A 27,798-nucleotide genomic window follows, 5' to 3' on the forward strand; every position below is an offset into this window, starting at 1 on the left:
TTCTCATGAATCTCATCACCATAATTTCTGTTTCTTAACCCTATCCGTACGTTGTGTTTTTCTATCGTATCCATACAACGTAGGGAACTCTGTACCACCACTTTCCAAAGAGGAAATTTACTCGTTAATCAGATCCGATCACTTTGCATAGCAGTCTGTCAAAATGATTTTTGGAGAAATACTAAAAGTTTAAAAGAGATTCTCTTACTAGAAGTATTCTAAAATATGAAGAATACAACCCCGGTGGTACAAAATGACCCCAGGGTGTACGGATAGGGGTAATTCTGTTGAGGACTGTAAATACTGGTTTAAACACTGAGTGCATTATTGGTATATAGACTTGACTCGGAACATAATGCATCTCGAGAACATTACCTAGGCTGTTAAAAAGGATTCATGTTATTACCTTTAAGCTTTCCATTGTTGAATGGGGCACCTAAATAAAATGACTTTTAGGGCAGAAAGACCCTTTAGTAATTCAATGCAATTCTCACCATTATTGGTGCTTAAAACTTCACAAAACTCTCTTGTATTATATTATATATATATATATATATATATTTATATATATATAAATATATATATATATATATATATAAAATGCATTTAGTAGGCCTACTTGTTTACAATATATATATATATATATATATATATATATATATATAAAATGCATTTAGTAGGCCTACTTGTTTACAATGTAGGCCTATATGGTCAGTTAAAATTTTTATGTCAAATCAAATTGAGATAAGACTAATATAAAAGCCTATTTTTTCACTTTTGCCATTTAATGGACTTGTTTACAAGTAATGTTCATTTTAAAAAAAAGTATTTTGGAGTAAAATAAAGAAAATGTTCAAATTCTGATGTCTTTGGTTTGGTGCATGTCACTTTTCATTTATTTGAAGGATTCTGTTGTGGGGTATGGAATCAGGACTGTCTGTACTGTAGTCCAGTTTGAGTGATAAAAACAGAATCTCCGTCACAAATAGCTAATTATGATTAAATTTTTTTTAAAAAGTGATAATGTTTTTGTAAGCTGCACAGTGTCAGCAGGTGAGCATCTTATGATGTGTAAATTTTGAGAAAAGCATACTTTTTACATGCCCATTCACTGTTCTGATATTCTCACAAATACTTTGGAACCAGATTAAAAACACAAAACAATGGCTCCTACCTAATGTGCCTGATTTTTTATTTTTGCTAATCCACTTTAAAATTGTTGGTGGTTTATGGTAGTACATGTAGGTGCCCTGTCACAATCTGTTTCATGGTGAAATTTGATTTCAAGAGATATAATTGCATTTTTTTTTTTCTTGTAAATGTATTTTTGTTTCACACACACATTGTGAAAGTGAAAGACGAAAAATTTACGTTTAAAGGGAAATTACTCCATATTATTATACGTGGATGGAAGTTTGATAGACGTCTTCTTTGATAGATGTCTTCTTTGATAGACGTCTTCTTTGCAAGGCCAAATCTTGGATACTCTGATCTCGTTAAAATGAACTTCAACATTATATAATTGCTGGCTATTGGTAATTATGTAATGATGCCATTTTTGTATCCTCTGAGCTTCTTGGAAAGAAGGTAGTGGGAAACTAGCAGGATTTTTTCTGGTTGGTCCTTGAAAGAATCTTAACGCTTATTAAGCAGCATTCTGTACAATATAGTTTTATTAATAATAGTATTTTTTTCCCCTTTAAATGTTGTAGGATTTTTGCTCATTAAATTGGTTAGACTCCAGGTGACCTGGATTTCAATCTCGTCTTGAACTTAAATATATTGTTTGGAGAGTTTTTTGATGATCATGGTTCAAGCACTTAGTGGGGTGTTTTTGAACAGGTTCTTTAGTTAGTTTTCAAGCGTAAAAACAAGAATAAATCCTATTGGAAATGAATGTTAATGTTAAGTTTGGAGGTTACCCTGCTTTGACTTCGATCCTGAACCCATACTTTACTATGTCTTCACCCTATGACTACTTGACATAAAATTATTTTGAATCCTGAGGGGCTGAGACTTGTGGTAAAAATACAGGAGACAGAAGAAGAAAGAACTTTCATTTAAATTTTGAATGTTTTGTTAAGAGGTCACATGCAAATGTTTATAAAAAACAAAATAAAACTAAGTCCAAAGTAGGTGCAGTAACCTTTATTTCTATTTAGTTTGAGAAGCTGTCAATTTGTCAGAGATTCAATTGTACTAACTGCTGAGAGAGTAAAAGGAACATCGTGACATTTCAGACAACAGCACTTTGAAATAACATCCCGCTTCAAACAGCTTTTGGCATTCTCAGGCCTACATCCTCCTGACCGTTAGTTTCCCCAAAAAGAACATCATGTATCACAACGGAGTTGGAAAAATGTCAGATTTATTTGCAGATTGTTGGTTCAGTTCCTGGAAATATTATCTTAAAGAGAAATAAAAATTATAAAATAATAATGAATGACATAATTTGATTTAGTGCAAAAATGACAATAATAACAATGGATCACATAAAATGATTAATCAATATACCTGGTAGTACATTTCCTCTGTATGTGTGCACAAGGGGTTTTGCTATTCCTCACTTTGACTTGCTCCTTTCTCCTCATTACATGTAGAGCTACAATAGTGGTTGAGGGGAGCCACTGGAAGGTCACCTACTCCTTCACAATGTCTTAACTTAAAGCTGTGTAGGAACTGAACATTTTTCAGAAAAAGGAACTTTCTAACAATACAAATGTGGTGGCGTCGGTGACCTAGTGGTTAGGCTACCAGATCCGTAATCGTGAAATTGCGGGTTTGGGGTTCAAACCTCAGCTCAGTCTGACATTGTGTCCTTGGGAAAAGCACTTTACTTTACACGAATTCCCCAACTTGGCTCGGTCCTTTCAGAGATGGACTACAAAACTACAAAAACCATCAACATCATCATCATTGCCTTTCTGAACTTTCTCACTCTGTAAAAGCACAGGCACTGATAAACACTGTCCACTTTTTCCTATCCAGGGCTAGCTTCTTGACATTATTCCACAAAATCCAATCAATGTAGAAATACATGTTACATATAACATAGCAAAACTTGCTTATGAAAGGAGCTAAGATAGTCATCATATCATTCAGGTGAATTTATGAAGGTGCTGAAGTTCATGATAATTATCTTTAATGTTATTATTAGATCTTACAAATGTATTTCTAACCAATGCTACAATACAGACATAGTAACCAGCATAATAAGGCTCTCCTCTTTGCACACAACAGGATGTGACTTTGATTCCTATATCATGTATAAATCATATTCTTGAGCCTTAGTCTCAGTTCCTTCGTGACAACCTGAAACAAATATAATCACTGTGGAGTCTGCTTAAACTGAGATCTGGAGGACCGCTGGATTTTCTTTGGCGAGATAGCTCAAATTCAAATAGAAGAAAAAAAAATCAGTGGGGATTGTTATTTTATTTTGGTTTGCTGCTGTTTTCAGATTATGTGTTCAGTTTAAGCAGACTCCACATAATAGTATCGTCGGTGGCCTAGTGGTTAGGCTCTCAGACTCGCAACCGTAAGGTCGTGGGTTCGAATCCCGTCAAGGGCCCGACGTTGTGTCCTTGGGAAAGGCACTTTACACGAATTTTCCTCACTTCACCCAGGTGGGAATGGGTACCCGGCTATAGACAGCGAAAGATCTTGTCAGTTTGTTAGTGTTTGAGCGCTTAATCGGCTGCTTGCACTGTATGCTTCCCGGGAAGCTGAGAATGTTTCGGAGTGTTCTATGGTCTGCTGGGGTAATAATATAGTGTAAAGCGCATAGAGCTTGCTGTTGAGCGGGGATATGCGCTATACAAATGCTATCTATTATTATTATTATTAATAGTATAATATTAAGACGACTTTTAACTTTGTACAGTTAATATAATTTCTAAAGGAGAGACAAAGGCCCTTTATAAAAAAAAAACTAAAACCTAAAGACACAATGATGAGCAGTGACTGGTTGTTTGTTTTAGAGTTGTAGTATTATATACAGTTGGGCACTGATAACTCAAACACATTGGGGACCTACAAAAGTGTCTGACACATTCATAATTCCGGTTGACCAATAACAAAAAGTTCAAAAGATATCAGTTGAGGAATGGCAAATTGTATGAGCAATCTGTGATTTCCGGTTTTCCGTATTCGTGTCATCTGTGCCCGACAAGTAAAACATATCATGTAGAGATTGTGCAGTACTGGTGTCTGTGGTGTAGCAGTTAGGTGCTGCGCTGTCACACACAAGAGACCTGAGTTCGATTCCCGAGTGGGGACAACATTTTTATTTCGGTCTTTCTGCTGGGATGTATCTCTATCAAGTAGGCCCTATTTTCCCCTCGACTGTAAAAAAAAAAAGAAGATTTTTGTCATACATGTATTGGTAAATAATTGGTGAAGGGTGCCACTGGTAGGTCCTTTTCTTTCCCTTTGTTGGTTGTAATTTCTATGCTAGCTAAAGATGAAAGAATTATACAAATCTATTAATAACTATGCATGAAATATTCACAACTGGTCTACATAAGTACTTGTGTACACTTTTGACGTTAGCACCTGTGGCATAACAGTCGAATGCTTCGTCATTGCACGCAGAAGACATGAGTTTGATTCCTCTGGGTGGCGAATATTTATTGAGTATCTTCTTTGCGCTGGGACATTGTATCCCTCTTGGCATGGGTTGGCCCTGAGAGGCAAGGCCAAAGCAACCCACCTCTTAAATGATCTAAATTGTGTCAATGGGGGCAGAAAACATCTATGATACTGTGATTAAAAAAAAATCTCTTTTGACTTTGACTATGTTGATTGTGGGCTATTGCATGATTAACCCTATCCATACATTGTGTTTCACTATCGTATCCATACGACGTGGGGAACTCTGTGCCACCATTTTCGAAGAGGAAATTTACTCGTTAATCCGATCCGTACACTTTGCATAGCATTCTGTCAAAATAATATTTTGAGAAATACTGAAAGTTTCAAATAGATTTTCGCTCTAGAAGTATTCTAAAATGTGAAGAATACAACCCTGTGGGTACAAAGTGACCCCAGGGTGTATGGACAGGGATAAATAAATGAGGATCATAATCGCAAAAGTTTTAAAAATATCAGATACAAACAGTAACAGTGAGTAACACTAACACTTCCTTATGGAGAAGATATACCCTTCGTAAAGTATGCATTACATTACAGTGCAGCCTCTCTATAGAGAGATGTCGTTATAGAGAGGCAACCAAAACTTAATAATATATACGGAAAAAATTGGGATCTGGGTACCATGTCGCTATACAGAGGATGTCATTATATCGAAGGTCGTTATAGACAGGCTGCACTGTACAATAATAATGCAGCAAGGATTTAGACAAACACACAGATGCAGATAAAACATGGGACGAAAGAAAAGCATGTAACTTCACCATTGACAATATCATTGCTATCATTTCACTTCATCCTCATCAATAACAACTACATGTACATCAACAGCAATTTAAGAACATTTGACCTGAACTTTGCTGAAAGGGAGGTCAAAGTCACTGGGACATAAAAACTTCTGATTTAAGTGCAAAAAATCATCCTTTCAGTTTCTTTCCATTTTTCAATGTTAAAAACAAGGGAAAAAACTGCACATGTGGAAATGTTGTCAGTGTTTATACACTTGTAAAACAAATGGCATACTTTAATCTAACCTGAATAGGTTTTGTACTGTATCACAAAAGCCCAGACATTTTGCCTACCCACTTAAAGAGACATCACAACATTGTTTCGGAGCCTGGGCTCACTAACCACAAAACCACTGGAATTCCCAAATAATACAAATTATTGTCAAACAAATGCTGAACACAGAAAAGGAAAAGAAAGCCCCATAACCACAACAGTTGATGCCATTCATTCCATCACTCCAACGAAAACATTTCTGCTCGCTTAATGCTGCTCTGTCTCTTTCATACTGTCGAGCACAATGTCTAACAAGTCAGCAGGCAAATCCATTGTTATGCCGTGCTGTTCACCTTTAGGTTGCGACCCTCGAAGTCTGCGACTTTTGCTGATGAACATATGCTGACTATTTGGCTTTAGCTGCTGTTGGTGTCCATCACGACAGAAGTGCGATGACCCACCCATTGCCTGGGGGAGAGGATTTTCTTGCCCATAGCTCTGGATTGAATAGCTTTCAGAGCAAGTTGTCAACGTTGTCCCAACATTGTCTTGAACAGGCAAAGTTTCAGTGGGTGTGGGATTATTTGAAGAGGCGGAAATTTCAGTATGTTGAGGATGTGTGTTGCTTGAGACACCATTGTGGATCATGAATGAGGAAATGATACCTGCTGAAGGTGTCTGCTCACTGACGGTGCTGGACTGTCCAGGAATCCATGTAATGCTGGACACGAAGTTCAAGGGAGCCCCACTTGACGATACAAGTTGAGCTTCTGTATCTGAGCTTGTCACTGGCCAATCACTGGTCTCTGATTGTGAAATGTGTGACAAGTTTGTGTTCTCTTGAGGTTGAGAGGAAGTATTATCAAAATTGATAAATGAAAGAGGGTCAAAAGTATTTGAATTATAAGATGTGAAATTGGCACCCAGGTCCTGATGTCCTTGTGAGGTTCCTCCAGTGTACTTTGGGGTGCCACTGTACTTAGAGTTAAAAGAAGAACTTGATGTGGTTGGAAAAGATGTTGGGAATGTATTCTCATCATTGAAGGCACCGAGGAGATCATCAATTGATACAGCATTTCCCAATTCCTCTATGTCTTTTTGGCTGAGGTACGGCATTGAAATATCAGTGTCCAGTGATGGTGTACTCTGACTTGGGTAAATAGCCTTGTCCATGGATGGTGATGTGGTAGGGTGCAACGTTGATGTAGTTGAGTCAAGGGAGGGAACCAATGATGTCGATGGAGTAGGGTGAAAGGTCGATGGAGTAGGGTCAAATGTGGAAATCACTTTATCAGAACTGGGTGCAGTTGAGACTGACGGGAAAGACAAGTTACTCTGTATTGAAGCCGTTACTTGTAAAGACTGTGAAGAGATGTCGCTACAGTCGGGTAAACTGCCGAAGATGCACAAATTGTCTTTCAGAATGTCAAAATTAGAGTAAGAGTCATCGATATTAGCAGGATTCCCTGCTCCCTCAGCTTGGGGTGAAGTGTAAGAAAAAGAGTCCCCACTCATGCTCTCCACTAAGCTGCCTAATGGGACGCCTGAATGTGCTATAGCTGAAGTAACCGGAACATCAACTCCCAATACACTCTGAAAAGACTGCGCACTATCCTCTGTGGCTTTTGAATCAAGGGTTGTGGGAAGATCAGACCAGACAAGATTCATACTGGAGACAGAAGTCTGACTCTCTGAGCTCAACAACCTGTCACTTGCATCTCTGGTCTCAAATGATATACTTGAACTCTGAACACTTGACCCTGAAGTCACGGCTGAGGAACCCATGGAGACATCCACATTTTCGGAAGGTGGCGAATCAAGGAGAAAGTCCATTAAGCCAATATCTTTGGAGATAAAATTTTCAACTGATTGATCAACTTGTAAAGTGGTAATGTCCCCTAGTCCATTGTTGTCTGGTGACTTTGAAGCAGAGGAACTTGAACTTTGTTGTGGTAGATCTGACCCTGACGTTTGCTCTTCTACAGGCTTATAGATGTAAATGCTATCTTTTGTTGTGGCAATGGGTGGAGTTATCGCATCATATTTTCTGCGTTTTTGAATCATACCATCGTAAGACAACCCATGCACTCTTTTCTGATGTTCTGGGCCACAACCTGCTGGGTAGGTTGGTGTCTCTTCATTTGGGCTAACTGGAAACATTATACTGGAGTTTTCAACGAGATCTGGTAGCCTTGACAAAACTTCTGTTTTTCGTTTTCCCATGTTTTTTTTCTGTTTCATTATATCTACGTGAGCAAGTGTTTTTGACGTGGTTGGATTCAGCGTGTCATCTTGCATGAAGCCCAAACTTCTCATTCTCTCGTATGACTTCCTGTCTCGAGATAGAACTCTTTCCACCTCTTCCTCGCTGTAACAGAAAATAGTTTAATTTTGAGCAATATAGTTATTGACATGTATAAATTATTTCCTTTTCCTCCCTTTCCCTTTCACTAGCCATTCAAATGACTTATTTGTGTCAGGTCAAACTTAACATGTGCCAAATCATTCCAAGGAAGAAAATGAATAGCCCTCTCATTTCATCCTCGTGAGTTTTGAAAAGAAAAAATATGTTTAGATATAGACAGAGCTGATGCTATTCTTATTGTGTTATTATTGCTTAAGACAGTGGAAAAGGTCTAGTGATAAGAGGAGACTCATTAAATGTACATGTGTAGCTTCCAGGAACTAGATGTTGTATACAACCTTATAACTTTCAGAACATTCATGACATTAACAAACTTTTAGACCTTTTTAATTTCCAAGAAATTCATAAGATATTCCGTATTTCAACCTCTAACTACGGCATATTGAAAGAATCAGAAACTTCATTTGATGCCCACTTAGGATTAGAGTGACATTCAAAGACATATTAGTGGGGTAAGCCGATTCAACTCTCACTAACCTTAAGTTTTCCAAAAAGGCAGTGGGGGTAAACTTTGAAAACTATTCTCATCAGATGAACCATTAAATTGTAATAGTCCCACTAATTTTTCTCCTTCAAAAGGAAATTAGTTTGACATAAGTATTATATATATTATCAGTTATCAGATGATAGTGGTTATAACACAAAGCATTGATTTCCCACTAAATAAGTACATGTACCATTAGTGAACCTCTATGCCTGTAATAAATGTATGTGACGCTTAACTTTTTACAAAAAATGAAATAACGAATCAGCTTCTTTTGAAATGCATTACATTTAATAAGTTTTTGAAAATAAAGTTTTTAAAATCAAACAATGATGTTTAAAGTAAAAATTCATACATCTGAAGAGAAGCCATGAATAGATCTAAGCTGATAAGACAATAGCAAGTCTCTCAATTTTAGCTTGATCAAGAAGTGAAAACGCTGTTGTACTCAGCACATAATTAATAATAATAATAATAATAAGGGAGTGCTTATTTAGGCCACATATGGCCTAAATAAGGTAAGGGAGGGGGGTTTAGCTTATTTGGGCCTCAGTGTGGCCTAAATAAGGTAAGGGAGGGGGGTTTAGCTTATTTAGGCCACACATGCTCAAACTACCGGGGGACACCCTTTTCAGGCAACTGAGTTCGTTCCACTTTCATAATGGTGCACCCTTCTCATTTAGTACAGTTTTGTCTCAGTGTACAACTTATATATATATATATATATATATATATATATATATATCATAATGATATTGTAAGAACAAAGCATGATACGCAAAATTTTGCTCAACCCCAAAAGTTTGAATGAGGGCCAGATTTTTCCTTCATGGAGGGGCAAAATCTAGGCTACCATTTTGGCACACTTTGGTCAAGTGAAAAGGTCAAATCCTCCGAATGGACTTCCGGGTCAAATTTGGGGTATAAAAAGTGTGTACACAACGTGGCTGAGTCAAAGTTACACTATCTTTGGCTGGGTGGCACTCTCTCGTACTGTCTCGTAGTAGTACATCCCTCGTACAGTCTCGTAGTAGTACATGTAGATCTAGTAGTAGTAGTAGCAAAGATCGTGTAGAGAATCTTTGGTAGTAGATTCTATCTAGTAGGCAGTTTAGTGAACGTGCACGCGGCAGGGCGAATCGGCCTCGATAAGCCCGTAGACCTTTGTGATCGGCCACGAAGCCTCGTGTTTTGATGGGTCTAAACAACTTAGTGTTAATCGCACTGCCACATCCGACAGGCCTACATCTTTTTAAAAGGAAAAGAAAGGTCATCAAAATGGTTGAATTTGCGTGAAAATCGATTCGGTAGAACTGGAACTATTAAAATTTGCTTCTGAAAACTAACAAGTTACAAGGCCATTTTTAAAACTCGATGAAATAAAAACTACTGGCTGTGTTATTCTGTATAAGTTATGAAACTTCAGGACGTATTATTATTTTCCAACATCCTTTGACGCCTTAGCTGTAGAGGTTAAAGTTTTCACAACACTAATAGATCTAGTAATAGGGCTTTCCCCAAAAAAAATAATAAATGAATGCATAGATCTACAAAAGCCAAACCACCGAATCGACTGGTCAGCGACCCGGGCACCCCATTCTCCCCTGAACACTGTGATAACGTGTTGCTTCGGTATAATTATTCAACTATTAATACGTGCGACTATGGCAATTGGGATGTACTGACTGATAAAGGGATTCACAGTTTTGTTTTTATTTTACCATATATTTGACTTTAATAGTGCAGATGATAGCTAGATCTAGATTCCCTGTCTAGAATCAGTAGTAGCAGGCCTATTCTAGAAGCAGCCAGAGAGCCTACAACTGCTAGATCTAGATCTAACTCATTGCTATGCCTTTGGGCTTTGGAATTGAAATAAAACGAATTGTACAGTTCTAGTTAATTTTAGATTCAACAACTATCTGTATTTCTAGAGTTAATAATAACAAATCTCACCATAACAATCACTTTTACTATTATTAGAATAATTAGATCCAACTTTTTTTTCTAAAATCTGTTTTGCGCAAACTTAAGACTTTCTCTACTAATCTACTTGTAGAGCACAGAATTTGCATTGTAAGCCTCTGCTCAGTCTTTTACTTTTAAGTATATATATAATACATAATAAAATACGTTTAGATCTAGATCTATATAATCATTTTATTTTATTTTCTGGATATTTTTAAAACTCTTTTTTTTTTAACATGTCATAAAGTCAAATTGTGCCTTTTCTTTGATAAGAATAGCATTAACAGTGGACTTTTTAGACAGTGAGTCTCTGATTCAATTTTTTTTTAAAATATGCTAATCAATGAAAATTGCAAATTGATAATAGTATAGTCCTGCAGAGGATAGGTGGACTCCGGGGTCTGCATAGCGGAATACTAGGTTTTAGGGTGTGAATACCGGAGTCACCGTAGTGAAATAAGGTTTGGTTTAAGTAAGGATTGGTGGACCCCGGGGTCAACGTAGTGATAAATAAGCAGGTTTAAGGTGGACCCCGGGGCTCGGGGTCTATCTAGCAAAATACTAGGTTTTAGGACAGGTGGACCCCGGGGTCACCGTAGTGAAATAATTAGATTCTCTAGGTTTCTTTAAAGATCGTTGGACCCCGGGGTCATCGTAGTGAAATAAGTAGGTTTAATTTTAAAAGGATTGGTGGACCCCGGAGACACCATAGCCGTAGAAGAATAAGAAGGTTTAATTAAGGATTGGTGGACCCCCGGGACACCGTGATTAAACCTACTTATTTTACTACGGTGACTGCATGGTCCACCTATTCTAAAACCTAACTAGTATTTCGTTAGGTAGACCCTGGGGTCCACCTTAAACCTACCTATTTCACTACGTTGACTCTAGGGTCCACCAATCTTTAAAATTAAACCTAGATCTACGTGTACTTATTTCACTACGTTGACCCGGGGTCCACCAATCCTTATTAAACCTAGATCTACTTATAATTTCACTACGTTGACCACGGGCTCCGCCAGTCCTATTATAAAATAGACTGAGATCTACTTATTTCACTATGTTGACGCCGGGGTCCACCGATCCTTAGTTAAACCTAGATCTACTTATTTCACTCCGCTGACTCCGGGGTCCACATCCTAAAACAGCATTTTGTTAGGTAGACCCCGGGGTCCACCTATCCTTTTGGGGCTAGATAGACCCCGTGGTCCGCCTATCCACTTCCTTGATAATAACTGAAAAACATGCCAGTTGTCATGAATAGTGAAGAAAAATGTGAAAAAAGATAATAAGGTAGACTATAATTTGTCCAAAAAATTGCAAGTGCAAGTGAAGATCATAAGATAATTTTGTTATTTTCTGGTCATCTTTTCACGGTTTATAAAATGTTCCAGTGGGCCTACTACTAGATCTATGTCTCTGAAGAACATTTTACTTGACTTTATTAGCTTTTTTCATGTACTTGAAAGCATAGAATATAATAGTTTCACACAGATGTATGCACAATACCTTGAAAAAGAAAGATAAGGTCATTGTTGTTGTTGTTTTTTAACCCAATCCGTTTTATGTTGAGAAAAGCGCTAAAAAGTTGACAATTTTAAAGAATGCCCATAATATTAGGAATCCGAAATTACTACCTTGATCTAGTTTGCTTACTCTTTAATAACCATGAGCTGTTAAGAAAAAAAGAGAATGATATAGGATTTGTCTAAATATGACCATTAGTATTAGCATTATAAAGATATTGCCCATTTTGTCCAATTAAATCCTTGCAGGTAAAATCACCATGTACTGCACCTCAATAAGCACAAAAAGAATATTTCTGTGAATTTGTATAAAGGTGCTTTGTAGTTGAGTTCTATGTAAAATTCTCAACAAAATAATGTACATTTGGACCGTACAACTGAGATAGACACTCATGTACACAATAACATTCACACATTACACACCTACACACATACAAACACACTATTGCATTTACTCTGTCTCTCTAGATCTCTCTCTCTCTCACCACAATCACACACAAAACAAACACATACTCACACACACAGACACACAACTCTTACCCTTGGTCCACTTATCATTTAGTATCATCCTCTATTTTGAAATAATCCACCGCACTAAATAAAAAGATCAGTAGAATTAGAATCTCGACCTTCCGAATCCATGGTTAGTTCAAGAAACCTACCATATGATGTGGCCTAAATAAGATAAGGGAGGGGGGTTTAGCTTATTTGGGCCTCAGTGTGGCCTAAATAAGGTAAGGGAGGGGGGTTTAGCTTATTTAGGCCACAGTGTGGCCTAAATAAGGTCACCCTAATAATAAATAGCATTTGTATAGCGCATTACCATGCTCTGCAGCAAGCTCTATGCGCTTTACACTATATTATTACCCCAGCAGACAATAGAACGATCAGAAACATTCTCAGCTTCCCGGGAAGCATACAGTGCGAGCAGCTGATTAAGCACTCAAACACTAGCAAACTGACAAGATCTTTCACTGTCTAAAGCTGGGTACCCATTCTCACCTGAGCGAAGTGGGGAAAATTCATGTAGGCCTAAAGTGCCTTTCTCAAGGACACAACGTCGAGTCCCTGAAGGGATTCGAACCCATGACCTTATGGTTGCGAGTCTGAGAGCCTAACCACTAGGCCATCGACGATGACAATTTGCTTTGAGCTTCTTTTGCTTTGCAAAAAGTTGGTTCCTTGAGTGTATCTCTTTCCAGAAATATTGATACGCGCACAGAAAAAGTCATCTGTTTATGCACAACTCTCTAAATTTATTCTCTTAAAGAGTTAAAGTAGATAAGAAATGACTGGAAAACTTACCAGACAAGGTAGTTCGCACAGTTGATGAACTGAGGATTTTTTTGAGAGTCATAGACAATAGTCATCATTGTGAACATCCAGACCCATCCTCCATCTCGGGTCAAGTACCGATAGTAGCCTGACTCTGCCTTGCCTTGGGTGTACACTGTAATAAATTTATATTACAAACATTAAAACACAAACTTTTGTAGGAACAAGCCAAAGATATGGATGTCCACTGTAACAACTTGTATCACAACACGGTGAAATCAGATGCTTATCATTTTCTGGGCATAGGCCTACGGAGGTAGGAGTATCATTTTAAAGCTTATAAATTTGCCTTTGTTTTGATGAAAAAATATCCATCTACCTTGAATAGAAGTCGAGAAATTTGCAATTGAATAAAATAAGTGTAATTTGATTTCATAGGTAACATTTGCGAGAAAATGGCTGCCAAAGTTCGGGAACTTCCAAAGCTTGAGTGTCTTCGGAAAGTGCAATTTTACATTTTTTGTGCCTTTGATCAACGTTTTACAGCAAAATCCACCCAGAAATGTTTTTTTTAATTGATATAATATAAATGATGTTGAGCCAACCCCCACCCCCCAAAAAAAATAAAAAATAAAAATAAAGACATTTTTCCCAACAGGCTGAAAAATGCTGGTTTCTTCGATTTCATTATCTTAACAAGCACCTGATCACCACAATGCCACACAAATATAAATGAAAAAAGTAAAACGGACAAGATATGAGAGCATACTGAAATAAACTAGAGTTTTTACACTAAATATAATATATAATATTATCATATCTAAGTGAATTCTCACAAATTTGATTGCACTGTAACAAACCAGGGCAAATACAACAAAGTTATAAAGAGCTAGCAAAATGAATACTAACGAATTAAAGTCTCCACATTAATAAATGAGAGTAAGAAAAACAATCAAGGCAGTGAAATGAATAATTGTTGAATAAAAACGAACTTTAACAAATTTGAGAATGCATTGTCATTCATTAACAGATTAAAGAGTTTATTTAACAAAACGAAAAAAAAAACTCCAGAGCGTGAACAGTAACAAATATGAATACATGCTAAAAAAATTGGAGTGAACACTGTGAAGAAAAAAATGTGCCATACCAAGAACAAGATTCTACACTCCCAAGTTATGAAACAAAGTCTCCATTAAGGCACTACAAGTAATAAGAACAACAGAAAAGAAAAGGCAAAGGAATCCATGCAGGGTTTCTGCAATAATTCATGTGAATACAGAAAGCTAATTCAGAGAAAAAAAAAACCCTTTTGCTCACCATCTGTGAAATGACTAATGGACACGATTGTATGAACAGCTAAAGATGCTGTCAGTTTGTTAGCGTTTGGGCACTTAACAGGCCGCTTGTACTGAATGCTTCCGGGGAAGCTGAGACAGTTTTCTGTTCCCATTCTAAGGTCTGCTGGGGTAATCATGTTTGTAAAACGTATACAGCATGCTGTAGAGCATGGGTATGCGCCATATAAATGTAATTATTATTATCATTATAACTCTTAAAACCCCATTGGACGCTGCGAGCCTCCAGCAGTAATAATCATCTTCCCCATCCGATGCTGGGAGTGTCTGATACTAGTGACAGCTGTCTCATTTCATTTTTAGCGTTAGTTTTTGCTTGCTTTTTGGAACTATTCCCGATTCAATTTTTTTAGTAATGACCAAGTTGTTTCCGCCATTTAGAAGTTGGAGGCAAGCTTTCGGGGTTATAATGAGACACAGAGCGCCAGGTTTAGGTGACTGTAGAAAAAAACTTATGGAAACAATGGAAAAAAACTCTGGGTTTAAAGAGTTTAGATTCCCCTATTGGCATGTGGGTGGTTGGAGGGTGCCAATGGTATACTCCGGTTCTTTTCATTCCTTCTGTTATTCCGGTATGCTTTTCTTGCTTTTATTCTAGCATTTAATGGCCATTATCATGTCAATGTACTTCTTTACTCAAACTGAAGCTACACTCTTCCCAATGATTAATCTGAATGTACAAACACAAACATTAGCATTCCTCCAAAGCATTTTCATTGAAAACCAGCATCTTCTTTCCTAATACTTTTGAAATGACTGAGAGAACTGACTCATAACTACCAGCATTTGTGGAGTAATGGTAGGCTTTGCCTTGTGGGCAAAGGGTGGAACCAAATTCTTAAAGGAAGTTTTTATCCAGTTTCTTCTTCCTTCTACAGGCACGATCGAAGTAGCCCATCCCACAAACTAAACCAATATGAATTGTGCTGATTTCCAACAGGTCAGTCGTTTCTCACTTACAGTGATTGGCACTTGATTTACAGGTGAGCAGATCACATGGGTTCTTGTACATGTGGGCCCTCTTGCCAATCAAGTCAGTCGGAGCATAGCCGATGAGGAACGATACTCTGGAGAAAGATTATAAAGGTGCAGTGTGGAAAAAATGTCTTGAAATTATGAAATAACTCAGAGCTGAGATGAACGAAAAAAGAAGAAAAAAAAAGAAGAAGAAAGAAGAAGAAGAAGAAGAAGAAGAAGAAGAAGAAGAAGAAGAACCAAATTTCTATTTCTACAGACCAAGCAGTTAGTTTACAAGGACAAAATCCTGGAGGGTCTTGCATACATCGTGCACATCATTTCTTTTGGTGCAATACAGTATGCCTGCATGGTGTGAAGACAGGCACTGGAGGTATATCAGTCAAGACATTTTGGCTCATTGAACTTAGGAGAAAACATACCAAACAAAACTCTTGAACATTTCAATGCTTAAGTAAAAAGAATTTTGAGAAGTATAAGTAGATAAACAGCCTTCAAAGATAATCTGAGGCTGCCTCTAATTGCAAATAGAATTTACACTCCAGTGAAGGCAATCCTGTAGCGTTACATACATTGTAATAACACCATTCATACTGTAGGCTGTTGAGTGTAACAATATAAATTGCTGTTTTCAAAACTAAATTGTAACCATGAATTGTATAACTTAACCATAAAATAAATCCAAGCTCAGCTGTAACTGTTGTAAAAACTCATATGACTTTCTGTAGTTGTGAGTGCTGTTAAACTCTTATTAAACTTAAAAAAACCCAGGAGGCTTCTAAATGAAAGCTATCTCAGGTCTGGCTGAAGAGTACTTCCGTTGTAGTTTTTAAAATTGTCGTGATGCAATCTTGATCACGCAAGAGGCTGGCTGCTTCGACTCAATCTATCATCCCATCATAGAATATCCGATCCAAGTGGATTTTTATCCAGTGTACCAAAGTCAAACTGTGTGAGATATTTTTCACTAGGGGTTTTTTAAAACCCTTCTCATGTTTAACTTTCCTATTTTTTATTGTACAGTTAATGCACATTAAGCATCTCACTGAGATAAAAATAGGCAATATAAATGCAAGGCAACAAGTGTAACTGACTATTACACTGCAGAGACTGGTCAAGGTTAAAGGGAAAAGTGGAGAAGCAAGACTAGAAATCTCCAATCACATTGCGAGCGCAGGTGAAATCTTGAACTAACTTTTACTTTCTTGGTTTTGAGGAAGATCTAAAACCCTTTAAAAGCACAATCAATATCAGTTTCAAATGGTAGTTTCTGTATACAGAACATGGACATTAATGTAATAATTTGAGACTCAAAGCAAAGATTTACCTACAGCCTTAACAACTGTGACAAAAGCTCCCAAAAGTTGGAAGAATGAAGTTTGTAGAAAAAAAAATAGCACTCAGCTTACTAAATCTGTGGCACTGTAAAGTGATGAAAGTCAACTCTTCATGACTTAATGTCTTGTCTCAATATATTTATGTCCCTTGTCACTCTGCCATATTCATGTCGGTGGGCGTGACATGGGTTAGGTCTATACCTAAACTAGTATTTTACTTTCAGCTTGTTATTGTTGTTTAGTTTTACATGCAGAAGATGCGAGTTCTTTTTGCTTGTGGGGTATTCTATTTTGTCAATGTTCTCCCCCTCTCTATCTTTCTGCTGGGACTCAATAGCCTATCCTACTCAGCAAGGGTTGGTTGGCCCTGAGTGAACGGTATGCAGGGTTGAAACAGCTTGCTTCAAAAATTATTTCAGTTGAGATATAATACAACATTTATTATCACAGTCATTGTGGGGAGTGAGAACTTAATAATGCACATGAAATGTACGCAACGTTTATGTAGTGGAAGACGTAGAGTCATGAACTAAGATACAGCCGGAAACCAAACATTTTTTCAGATTTTTATTTTAAAACTTGAATAGGCTTGTGAATTTCATACCTTTCCTAGCAGTGTTTCTTAAGCTTTTTCTGTGAAATAACTCCCTCGACACTCATGACACGAGCAGAGACAGAAAAGTATAACGAACTAACAACATAGCAAAGTGTTTTAAAAATCTAATACTGCTAGTCGGTGTTGGATTTCTGCACAAATAACAGGCAAAGAAGAGACAATTTAGTGGACAAAAGTCACAGCATGCTATCTAAAAGCTATTTTTCTACTTGCTGCATTTTTTTTTTTTTGGAATCCATGCAAGGTTTCTGAAATGCAACGGCTTGCTAGATGAAGAAAAAATATCTTATTTCAAAGGCTTTCATTCTTCAACACAAAGATGTTGCAGCAAAAAATGATAAAGACAGATTTGTTTGTGCGCTGGCTTCACTCAAAATATAAACAAGTTATGAAGGTCTGACATTGATGCTTTCTGAGCAAGTGCTTATCTGGTGGCCAGCCTGACTAGAAAGGTTTGACCTATGACAGCAGACCCCCCCCCCCCCCCCCCTCCACCCACAAGACTGTTTGCTGACGTGAGGTGTAAAATGTTAATATAACATTGACAATATTTTCTAAAGCCCAGAAAACTGAAATTCGGGTTAATAAAAGCTATAAAGCATAATTGTTGCTAATGAGACTTATGATGGACCTCCCCTCTGACTAATTAGTAAACGTTTTGAAAAACTAGTGGTTCTCTGTGAAACATGATGCACATATCTAATTCACTTTTGAAGAAGCACAGATAGGCTCTCTGAATTTCCACTATGTCACCCAAAGGTAATTTTTAAGTCAAGAATGAAAGCAACTGAACTCAAGAACATTTCAAGATGCCATTACTGAAGAGTAAGGGAACTTTGGCTGCACAAGTAACAGAAACTTTAACGTAAAGGGAATAAAGTAAAAGTAGCCTGAAAAGTAACTGAAAAGGTAGCATGAATAAATATCACAATAAAAAGTAACTCGATTCGCCTAATTGTTTATAACATACGAAATCAGCAAAAAAATGTCTAGCCACACAGATGTTTGCAAGTTATGGTAATTTTCTACCTGACAAAATAAGACAATGGAATTAATAATACCATATTGAATGCTCTTCATCTCTATATTTTCCATTTCAGAAACATTTACCACATCATTTCCTTCTCCAAAATATGTAGGACAATAATTGTGTTCCTTTTTCTTTTAACGTGTTTTTCTCAGCTTTGTACGCTGCGCATTTCATTACCCAAAATATACTTTACTTTGTCAAATATGGAGATATTGTAAAGATTTAAATCGGGTCATAAAGGAAAGTGAAAGGGATTTCATTTGGCAGCATCAATTTAGAATGAAAAAATGAAAATTTCCCCAGTCCCCAACACACTTTTCTTCTACGTAAGTATAGCTGAAGTGCAGGTCCATAGTGCAACGCCACATGCTACCGTCCATCCTGATCTCCAGAATCGAATTTGTTCGAACAGGACGGCACAACACAGTGGCTCCTTTCACCTCGATTATTCCACTGGCTTTGTTCCTGCGCAGGCGAAGTTTTAAATTCCACTGAAAGAGCTAAAGTGGGTGCGGGTGAGGGAAAAAAAGAGGAAGAAGAAAAAGATGATGATAATGATAATAATAATAATGACTGCAATAGGAAACATAATACATTTTAATGATAATAATATTAATAATAATAATAATAATGATAATAATAATAATATTAATAATAATAATAATAACAATAATAATAATAATAATGTAAATTAGATGAAAGATATTGATAATGTTTATGATTATAATGATAGTAGGCCTAACAATAAGAAGAAGCAACAGAACATGTGGACAAAGAAAGGCAACAATAACAACAAAAGCAACATCTGTACATGTACACCAGCAGCAACATCCACAACTACTTTATATTATATGTATATGATTTTGCTTCTTAATACACTGCATCATTATTAGGACTTCATACCATTATGTAGGGGGTTGGCGGGTGCTCTGGAGTGGTAGGCTCTTTCTTTCCTATTAAATATCTGTCGTCTTTATCTCTCCTTCTTTTTTGTGCATGACTCTCTTGTAACACCTTTAATCTTTGGCATTGATGTGACCTCAATATGTTGCAAATGCCATTAAAAGCTTTTTAAAAAAAATACAATTATAACTATTTCACATTAGACAACATAATTATTACTATTTCATATTATACAACATCATTATTACTACTTCATATTATACAATGAAATTAGTACTTCTTAATACAGTGGAATCCTGTTATAACGAGAGGGAGGGGACCGCTACAAAATGTCCGTTATAGCAGGATTCTCGTTGTAAGGGATCCAGTAATAAATTCAAAGGAAATAATAAAGTAGGCCTAATCTGTGAGTTTTGTGTTCTGTTTATTTCTTTTTGTTATCTCCTCTGATCATCGCCTTGTTCAATATGACTTCTAGGTCTTACTTGATCAAAAATTGAATCAGGTTTCTTCCTCTAGCATAAGCGATGTTGACAGCTTGGCGTTGGCTATCAGAACGAAAGTTCTCTAGGCTAACTCGCCCGCTGTGTTTTCCCCAACCCCACCACACCCGGTGGTGCGTTCCCGCATCTGCTTGCTCACGTCACACATTCGCTCCATGATCCATCACAGCACTGTGACCTCTCGGAGAAGTGAGAGGCATGATAGGCCTAGATAATCTAGACTAGGCTGGCCTATCACTATCAGGCAATGCGTTCTGCTTCACAACAGCTTGTCTGCGCGTGCCACACCCTCCCTACTCATTCACTCTGGCCTTCATCGTTGGCACACATGGGCTCTCCCATTCTTTGTTTCGCTTGATAACCAACAAGTTTCTCAACTCTGAAAAGAACTGTGTGAAAGGCATAAACGTTCTGGACAAAGACATTTCCGATCATTATCTTCTTATTGTTGACTGATCATTATCTTCTTATTGTTGACTTGAACATCAAAAGACCAAGGAAAGAAATAAAAACAGTTAATTCCCGAAATCTGAACGATATAAATTTACACCAGTTTCAATGTGACTTTCGTGATGCTCTTGCTATTAGTTCCCCTTTTAATATAGAAACCCTCAATACCATCATGAGGAATATTTTAGATGATCATGCTCCAGTTAAAAAACGAAAATTATCTCATCGAGCTGTTGGTAGGTGGTTTAATTTAGAAATAAAGGCTGCAAAAAAAGAAAAAAGACAAGCGGAAAGAAAATGGAGAAAAACACGACTTGAAGTGCATAAGGGAATATTTATTACTATGAAGAATTCTGTTAGTAAAATGATTACCAAAGCCAAGCGTACTTTCTTTTTGTCAAAATTTGAAAATGTTAAAACTTGTAAGGAACTTTTTGATGTCTCTAGTGAACTGCTTGGCAACCAAAACAGAGCTGTATTACCCCCTGGCACCGATAGAGATCTTTGTAGTAGTTTTTCAGACTTTTTTTCTAAAAAAAAATCACCTCCATCAGACAAGAGCTCGATAAAATGTGCGCAATTGCCCCAAATTACCATCAGTTTAAAGGGTTAGTCATCGATTATTTTACTCCAGCAACGGAAGAAGAAATCAAAAAGATCATATTAGATAGTCCATCAAAAAGTTGCGCCTTAGACCCTATGCCCACCAGCCTTTTAAAAAAATGTTTGCATGAACTTCTTCCACATATCACCCAAATTGTAAATGATTCTCTCCTCACAGGCACAGTACCAAATTGCTTTAAGACAGCCCATATTAGACCCCTTTTGAAAAAATCTGGACTTGATGAAAAGGACTTAAAAAATTTTAGACCAGTTTCAAATCTTTCTTTCCTTTCCAAAATTCTTGAAAAAGTTGTATCTAATAGACTGTTACATCATATTAAAGCAAATAATCTTAGCGAAGTCTATCAGTCAGCATATAAGGCACACCATAGTACCGAGACAGCGTTACTTAGGGTCTGTACTGATATTTTAAAATATATTGATGAAAAAAAGGTATGTGTTCTTACTCTTTTGGACCTTTCGGCTGCATTCGATACCATTGATCATGGTATTTTACTCGAGAGATTAAATACTACTTTTGGCATAAAGGGTACTGTCCTGCGATGGTTTGAGTCATATTTTAAGGATCGAACACAAGCAGTTGTGGTTGGAAACACGTGTTCTAATAATGTTTTGCTTAGATGTGGTGTTCCTCAGGGGTCTGTTCTTGGACCTGTCTTGTTTACAATGTATACACAACCTATTGCTGATATTTTAAGACAATATGGCAGTGTAAGAAATTATTTAACTAAAGCAGCAGCCAAGACACTTGTAACAACACTCATTTTATCAAAGTTAGATTACTGTAATGTTATTTTGTCCGGTTTGACATCCGAAAAACTATCAAAGTTACAAGTACTTCAAAATCAAGCAGCAAAATTGATAATGAAACAAAAGAAATCAGCCCACGTAACACCAATTCTGAAAGAACTACACTGGCTGCCAATAAAAGAAAGGATTAAATACAAAACTGCCGTTCTCTGTTTTAAATGTATAAATGATAGTGCACCTTTTTATCTTAAAACATTCCTGGAATTATATAATCCACCTAGAGCCCTTAGATCAGCCTCTGACAATCTAATTCTTAAAACTCCAAAAGAAAACTACAAAACATACGGCGAGCGTTCCTTTTTGTTCTTTGGTCCCCAGGTATGGAACGAAATCCCATATAAAATAAGATCTGCCCCAACAATTTCCATTTTCAAAAATCAGCTGAAGCATTTTTTATTCACAAAAGCATACCTGTCATAATGATGTACTGTGATATATATGCATGTGTATGCCAGACTGTGAGACTGAAGAAATAGCGAGTGAGAATGAGAGAGAGAAAAAGAGAGAGATAGAGAGAGAAAAGAGAGAGAAAAGAGAGAGATAGCGAGAGAGGGAGAGAGAAAGAGAGAGAGAGATAGAGGGAGAGGGAGAGAGAGAGAGGGAGAGAGAGAGACAGACAGACAGAGAGAGAGAGAGAGAGAGAGAGAGAGAGAGAGAGAGAGAGAGAGAGAGAGAGAGAGAGAGAGTGGAAATGTTTTTCTATCTGTATAGAATTAATGTTTTAATGAATGTTTCTAGTTACTCACGTTTCAACTGTATTTTGACTGTTCGTGAATTTATATTGCATTGTATATTTTTAGTGAACACATTTTCAACCTCACTGCGAGACTGTTTTTCTGGTATAAAATTTTACACATATGCATTTATATTATATGTATAATACTTTGTTTTACGTACACATTTGTGTCGATTAATTTTTAAGATGTGATGTCTTTTTCATTGTAATGCGCATTGAGCATCTTTTAGGAAATGGAAATGCGCAGTATAAATGCTATTTATTATTATTAACTGGCGAGGTTTTCATGTATAAATGGCCTATGCGCTGTGCACAACAGCAATATTCTGGTATAACCGACTCACATTTTTGTCTGGTTGGGCTATAGCAGTATTTGATTTACAAAGATAAAGAAGGAAAAAAACCGAGGTTTTAGAATAATGTCTTTATAACAGACTTCTCGTTATTTCAGGACTCATTATAAGTGGACTCCACTGTATTATACAACATAATAATTACTATTTCACAACGCACAACATAAAATTATTTTAATTACTACTTCATATTACACAACATACTACTATTTCATATTGTATTACATCATCATTACTTACTGTACATCCCACATCCTTGTGGCGAGAGCCAGGCTTTTGGAAGCAATAGAGCATCGCAAGGTGGAATCGCCGGTTCACGAACCAAGGAGGAAGAGCTGCAGAGTTAGTTTCTGGGGACAACCACAAAAAATATATTATACAAAGAGAGAGAGGGTGAGAGGAGAGAAAGAGGAGAGAGAGAGAAAAAGGAGGGGAACGAGGAGAGAGATATATTGATAACGTAACTGTGAGCCTATTGATTTCTCCAAATTAGATCTTGCTTCACGAACATACATGACACTTTTCCTTTTCTGTCCTCGTCATTTTATGCAAGAAAAATATGAAATAATGCAAACTGAGCCCAAAAAATGTGAAATTATGTGATTCTGTTAATTTTAACAAAGAATGATAAGGGAAAATAATCAGAAATTATGCAAAAAAAGATCAAATTTGGTTAAATTATGCGGGGTGCATAAAACCACGGGGGCAGCCTTTTGCAGCATTTCAAATAATTGTTTGTACATGCATCTCCCTGGCCTTGATGAGTGTGAATGGGGCGTCCTTGAACTAGGATTGTTTAGGGAGTCTTTTAAGACGCTCGGCCTTCCTGGCTTGGTTCTGTCAGAGATGAACATTACACACGAAGGTCCAACCTCGTAAGTAATTTAACCGAGTAGAAAGGGGCATTAAACCCCCATGCGCATGCAAAAAGCGGGCACACACAAACACACGAGCATACATGATAGGCCTACACATACACACACCCACGCACACGAGTTAGGTGAACCCTTCAAGAGATACACTTGGCCTTTTCGCATCAAGTTCAGCAAAGCGTTCAGTAGCTGGTAGCTCAAATCCTCCCTGAAATGAGTGCCGAATACGAATCTTGGACGCTCAAGCAAATAAAATAAACATGGGTTTTTTACCTCTTTTACCATGAATGTTTGAGCCTTCATCCACACAGTTGAGGTAATAACAAAAAAAGAACCCACTTTTTCACATCGTGATTGGACTACTCCAACCTGTGTGTGATATTTATCACATTGACGGTGATACTCGACAAACACCCCCCACACCCCCATCCTGGTTGGAACTGAACTCACATTTCCTTACACAAGAACTAATTGTCTTCTTTCACTAACCTGCATGGAACTGTTCATCTCTTGTCTGTCTCAGGAGCTCCGGATAATCTTTGTCCAGGACGAAATCGGAGACTGCCTGCCCAAAGTAGAAAGCCTACAGACAGAGAGAGATGGATGATAAGAGCAATAATAACAGGAACTAAAATCATTTGTGACCGTTTCAGTATATTGGATGTATTATGAACCAAATTGCCTGTAAAAACATGTTGTAAACATGAATACAACTGGACAGTTCAGGGTTGGAGAATGTCCCCCTCCCCCCACAAACACACAAAAAAAAGAAAAGGAAAGAAAGAGAGAGAGAGAGAGAGAGAGAGAGAGAGAGAGAGAGAGAGAGACAGAGACAGAGACAGAGACAGAGAGAGAGAAAGAGAGAGAAGGAGAGAGAGAGAGAAAAAGAGTGATGGAGAGCAATAGCTTCTCACCTGTGAACGGCCAAGGAACTGGTCGACATTCTCAGAGACATAGATGATGGTAAGGTTTCGGTCCAGCATCATCAAAAACCCTCCGGTCGCCTCCAGCATCATCTCTCCTTCAAGTATATCAGGAGAAGTAAAATAGGACACCCCAACTTCTGCACAATCCTGTTCTGCCAGTGAAAGCGATTTGTCAACTGTTTCATCGTCTTCATCTCTCTCATCATCCTTGTCTTTTTCATCGTGATCATCTGTCAGATCGCTGTTGTTGTCACTTCCATATGAACTGTCCTTTGACCTTCTGATATTTGACCTCTTCAAGGGCTTCGAGTTATTTGGTATCCCCACACTCCCTTTGAGTGGGATGGAAGACCGACTTGACACTACACTAGTTCTGTTAATTTCAGGCTGTCCCAGGAACTCCAGCATACCACTCTCCAGCCCCTCCTTATATCGCTGCAGTCTTTCCTTCTTCACTTCAGAATCTTCCTCTTTTGAGAAAAACGTTGTCTCAATCTCCTCAACAACTTTTTCTGGCAAGCTGATTTTGTTTCGAGTCAGTCTGTTGTTAACTCCATTTAAATGTCCCCCCAGGATGCTCCCGTCATTATCAAGTAGCGTTGTATCAGGCTGGTGGAGGCAAGCAAAGTAAGGGTTAAAGGAGTTTTCTGGGCTGGAGTTGTCATGTGTAGACTCGAAGGTCAAGGCGTCTGAATCAGTACTACTCAGAGCTTCTGTCAGATCTGCTTCGTCTGAAAAAGTACAAAATTGGGATGGGGACAGGGGAGGGAAGAAAAAAAATAGCATGTAATTAACAGAATAGAGAACCAAATAACTATAGTACAGGGTTAGGTTGCGTCTGAAATGACAAAAACTTAAAACTGAAAAAGGCACAGAATTCAAGTTTGACAAAGCTGGTCTCTGAAAACTGACAAGTTTCTCTCTGGGAATAAATTTTAAAAAATTTGGTAGGCCTAGTGGTTGATGAACTAACAAAAAAGTATTAAGCAATCCAGAAAGTAAAATGTGAAAAGTCTTTTGAAAACAAAAAAGGGTCAGATGGTAAAACACACTATGTTCATTTACTACAAAACTGAGAAAAATGGAAAAAAAAGTATTCTCTGAAAACAAAAGTATGAACAAAATGCAATTCTATTATAGTATTATAGTAAATATTGAGGGATACAGTGCAGTTTGAAGGAAAAAAAATTCTGCTCACAATTCTTTAGATAAGATTATGGAGTGGAAGTGGCTTTCTGGAAATGCCCAAACTTGTCATGCAGTGTGTTGTGCAATGGAACACTTCATAAATTATATCATTAGAAGTGCTCAATGTTAAAAAATATATTAAGAAATGTATTTTTATAAGAAACTGGAATTTGTGAAGCTATTCATTTTAAGAGTTTGTAGACTCGTAACTGCATTTCTGTTCAGCCGTTAGTTGACTACTTATGTTTGACTTCCCATTCAACTGAGAATAACAACAAACCACCAGTCAAACAGAAATAACGCTTTGAGTCCACAAGCTTTGGAAATTGATACCCTCACGATTCCCATTTGTGATAACACCGGTGTTTCAATTACACTTTTCAACATGAAGGAGAGGAAGACAAAGGAAGAGGTGGACCGATAACATTGCGGAGTGGACAGGGAAATCATTCGCCCAAACTCAGGGGCTCGCAAAAAAACTTGAAGAAAAGTGGAGGCACCTGACAAGACTCTCTGACATATAACGCCCCTACGATCCTCATGGATTATGGGATCAGTGACAAGTGCACATGACATGTCCTATTTATGCAGTGCATTTTGTAGAGAACATGTGCAGCGACCAGTTTCTATATTGCTTCTACATGTATTTATGCAGTGTTTTTTCTATAGAACTGACCTGTGTCTTGCGCTTCCACGTGCATTTATACAGTGTTTTTTCTATACAACTGAGTGTCTAGCGCTTCTACATATATTAATGCAGTCTATTTACTATAATAGAACAGACCAATGTCAAGCACTGCTACATGTATTTATGCAGTATTTTTTCTATAGAACTGACCACTGTCTAGCGCTTCACGGAACTTGAGATAGGACAGCAGCAGTCTTAGGATAGACAATTTGTCCTGCTTCATGTCTTTGGCATTGGGAAGCAGCCGCGCCAGTTCTGCAAACATCTCAGAGTCAGAACCTCGGGTGTTGTTGCCAGCTGGGGCTTTTGTCAGGTGAGATCTGAAATAAAACGCCAAAGGAAGTGGGGGTTTTTTGTTTAGTTTTTGTAAGAGTTTTATGGTGAAATGGTATACATTTAACGCCCCTATTTATGCTATTAGGTTATTAAAGAGGCGGGATCTCCGAGTTAAACGTTCATCTCCGAAAGGACCGAGCTAAATGGGAAATTCATGTAGTAAAGTGCCTTTCCCAAGGACAAAACGTCGGGCCGAGCTCAGGCTCAAACCCCCGTGCCCCGATCTCACAATTGCGTGTCCGATAGCCTAACCACTAGGCCACTGACGCTACGAAAAATGGAGGAGAGGTAAGGACGATAGATGTTTGATTTGAAAGAAGGAGCAAACCACACCAAATCACCCGTCAGCCACCCACAGTCTTTGTTTTATTTTATTAGAGTTTTTACGGCGCTCGCAACTGCATAAGGTCTTATGAGCGCCAAGGGGTGGATATCAACAGAGAAGTCCTTACAGGGAATCAGACTTACTCTGCTCACCTCTCTAGTTTCAACAACACAAAGTCTGCTTCGACCAATGATGGCTTCGACTATCAAGGCACCCGGAAATAGCGGGTCACGAGAGTGTGACAAACATACACAAGAAATAGAGGAAAATGACGATAGTACGGATTAGGAAAGAAAAAGCAGCAGTTCCCTGTTATAGTTTAGTCACAGTTATGAGCATGACATTGTTGGATCAGCCCATTTACAATTCTATTGTGCTTTAGAACGAGAAATGTCCCCCCTTTGGGAATGGCAAAAAGACACTTAGTCAGTGGCACCGCCC

General features: G+C 37.6%; 1 protein-coding gene across 1 annotated transcript in view; it reads right to left on the reverse strand.

The window, feature by feature from the left end:
• Nucleotides 1-5,405: 5,405 nt before the first annotated feature.
• The window catches only part of LOC101845948, a gene marked incomplete in the record, with an annotated part of 30,336 nt that continues 7,943 nt past the window's right edge, over nucleotides 5,406-27,798 (reverse strand). Inside the window, 8 exon segments of the mRNA XM_013086759.2 lie at nucleotides 5,406-8,020; nucleotides 13,361-13,505; nucleotides 15,646-15,752; nucleotides 18,959-19,143; nucleotides 23,263-23,372; nucleotides 24,384-24,477; nucleotides 24,809-25,551; nucleotides 26,847-27,016. Coding sequence (XP_012942213.1) covers nucleotides 5,920-8,020; nucleotides 13,361-13,505; nucleotides 15,646-15,752; nucleotides 18,959-19,143; nucleotides 23,263-23,372; nucleotides 24,384-24,477; nucleotides 24,809-25,551; nucleotides 26,847-27,016 — 3,655 coding nt within the window.

Source organism: Aplysia californica, unplaced genomic scaffold, assembly GCF_000002075.1.
Source record: "Aplysia californica isolate F4 #8 unplaced genomic scaffold, AplCal3.0 scaffold00501, whole genome shotgun sequence".
NCBI classification, from domain to species: Eukaryota; Metazoa; Mollusca; class Gastropoda; order Aplysiida; family Aplysiidae; genus Aplysia; species Aplysia californica.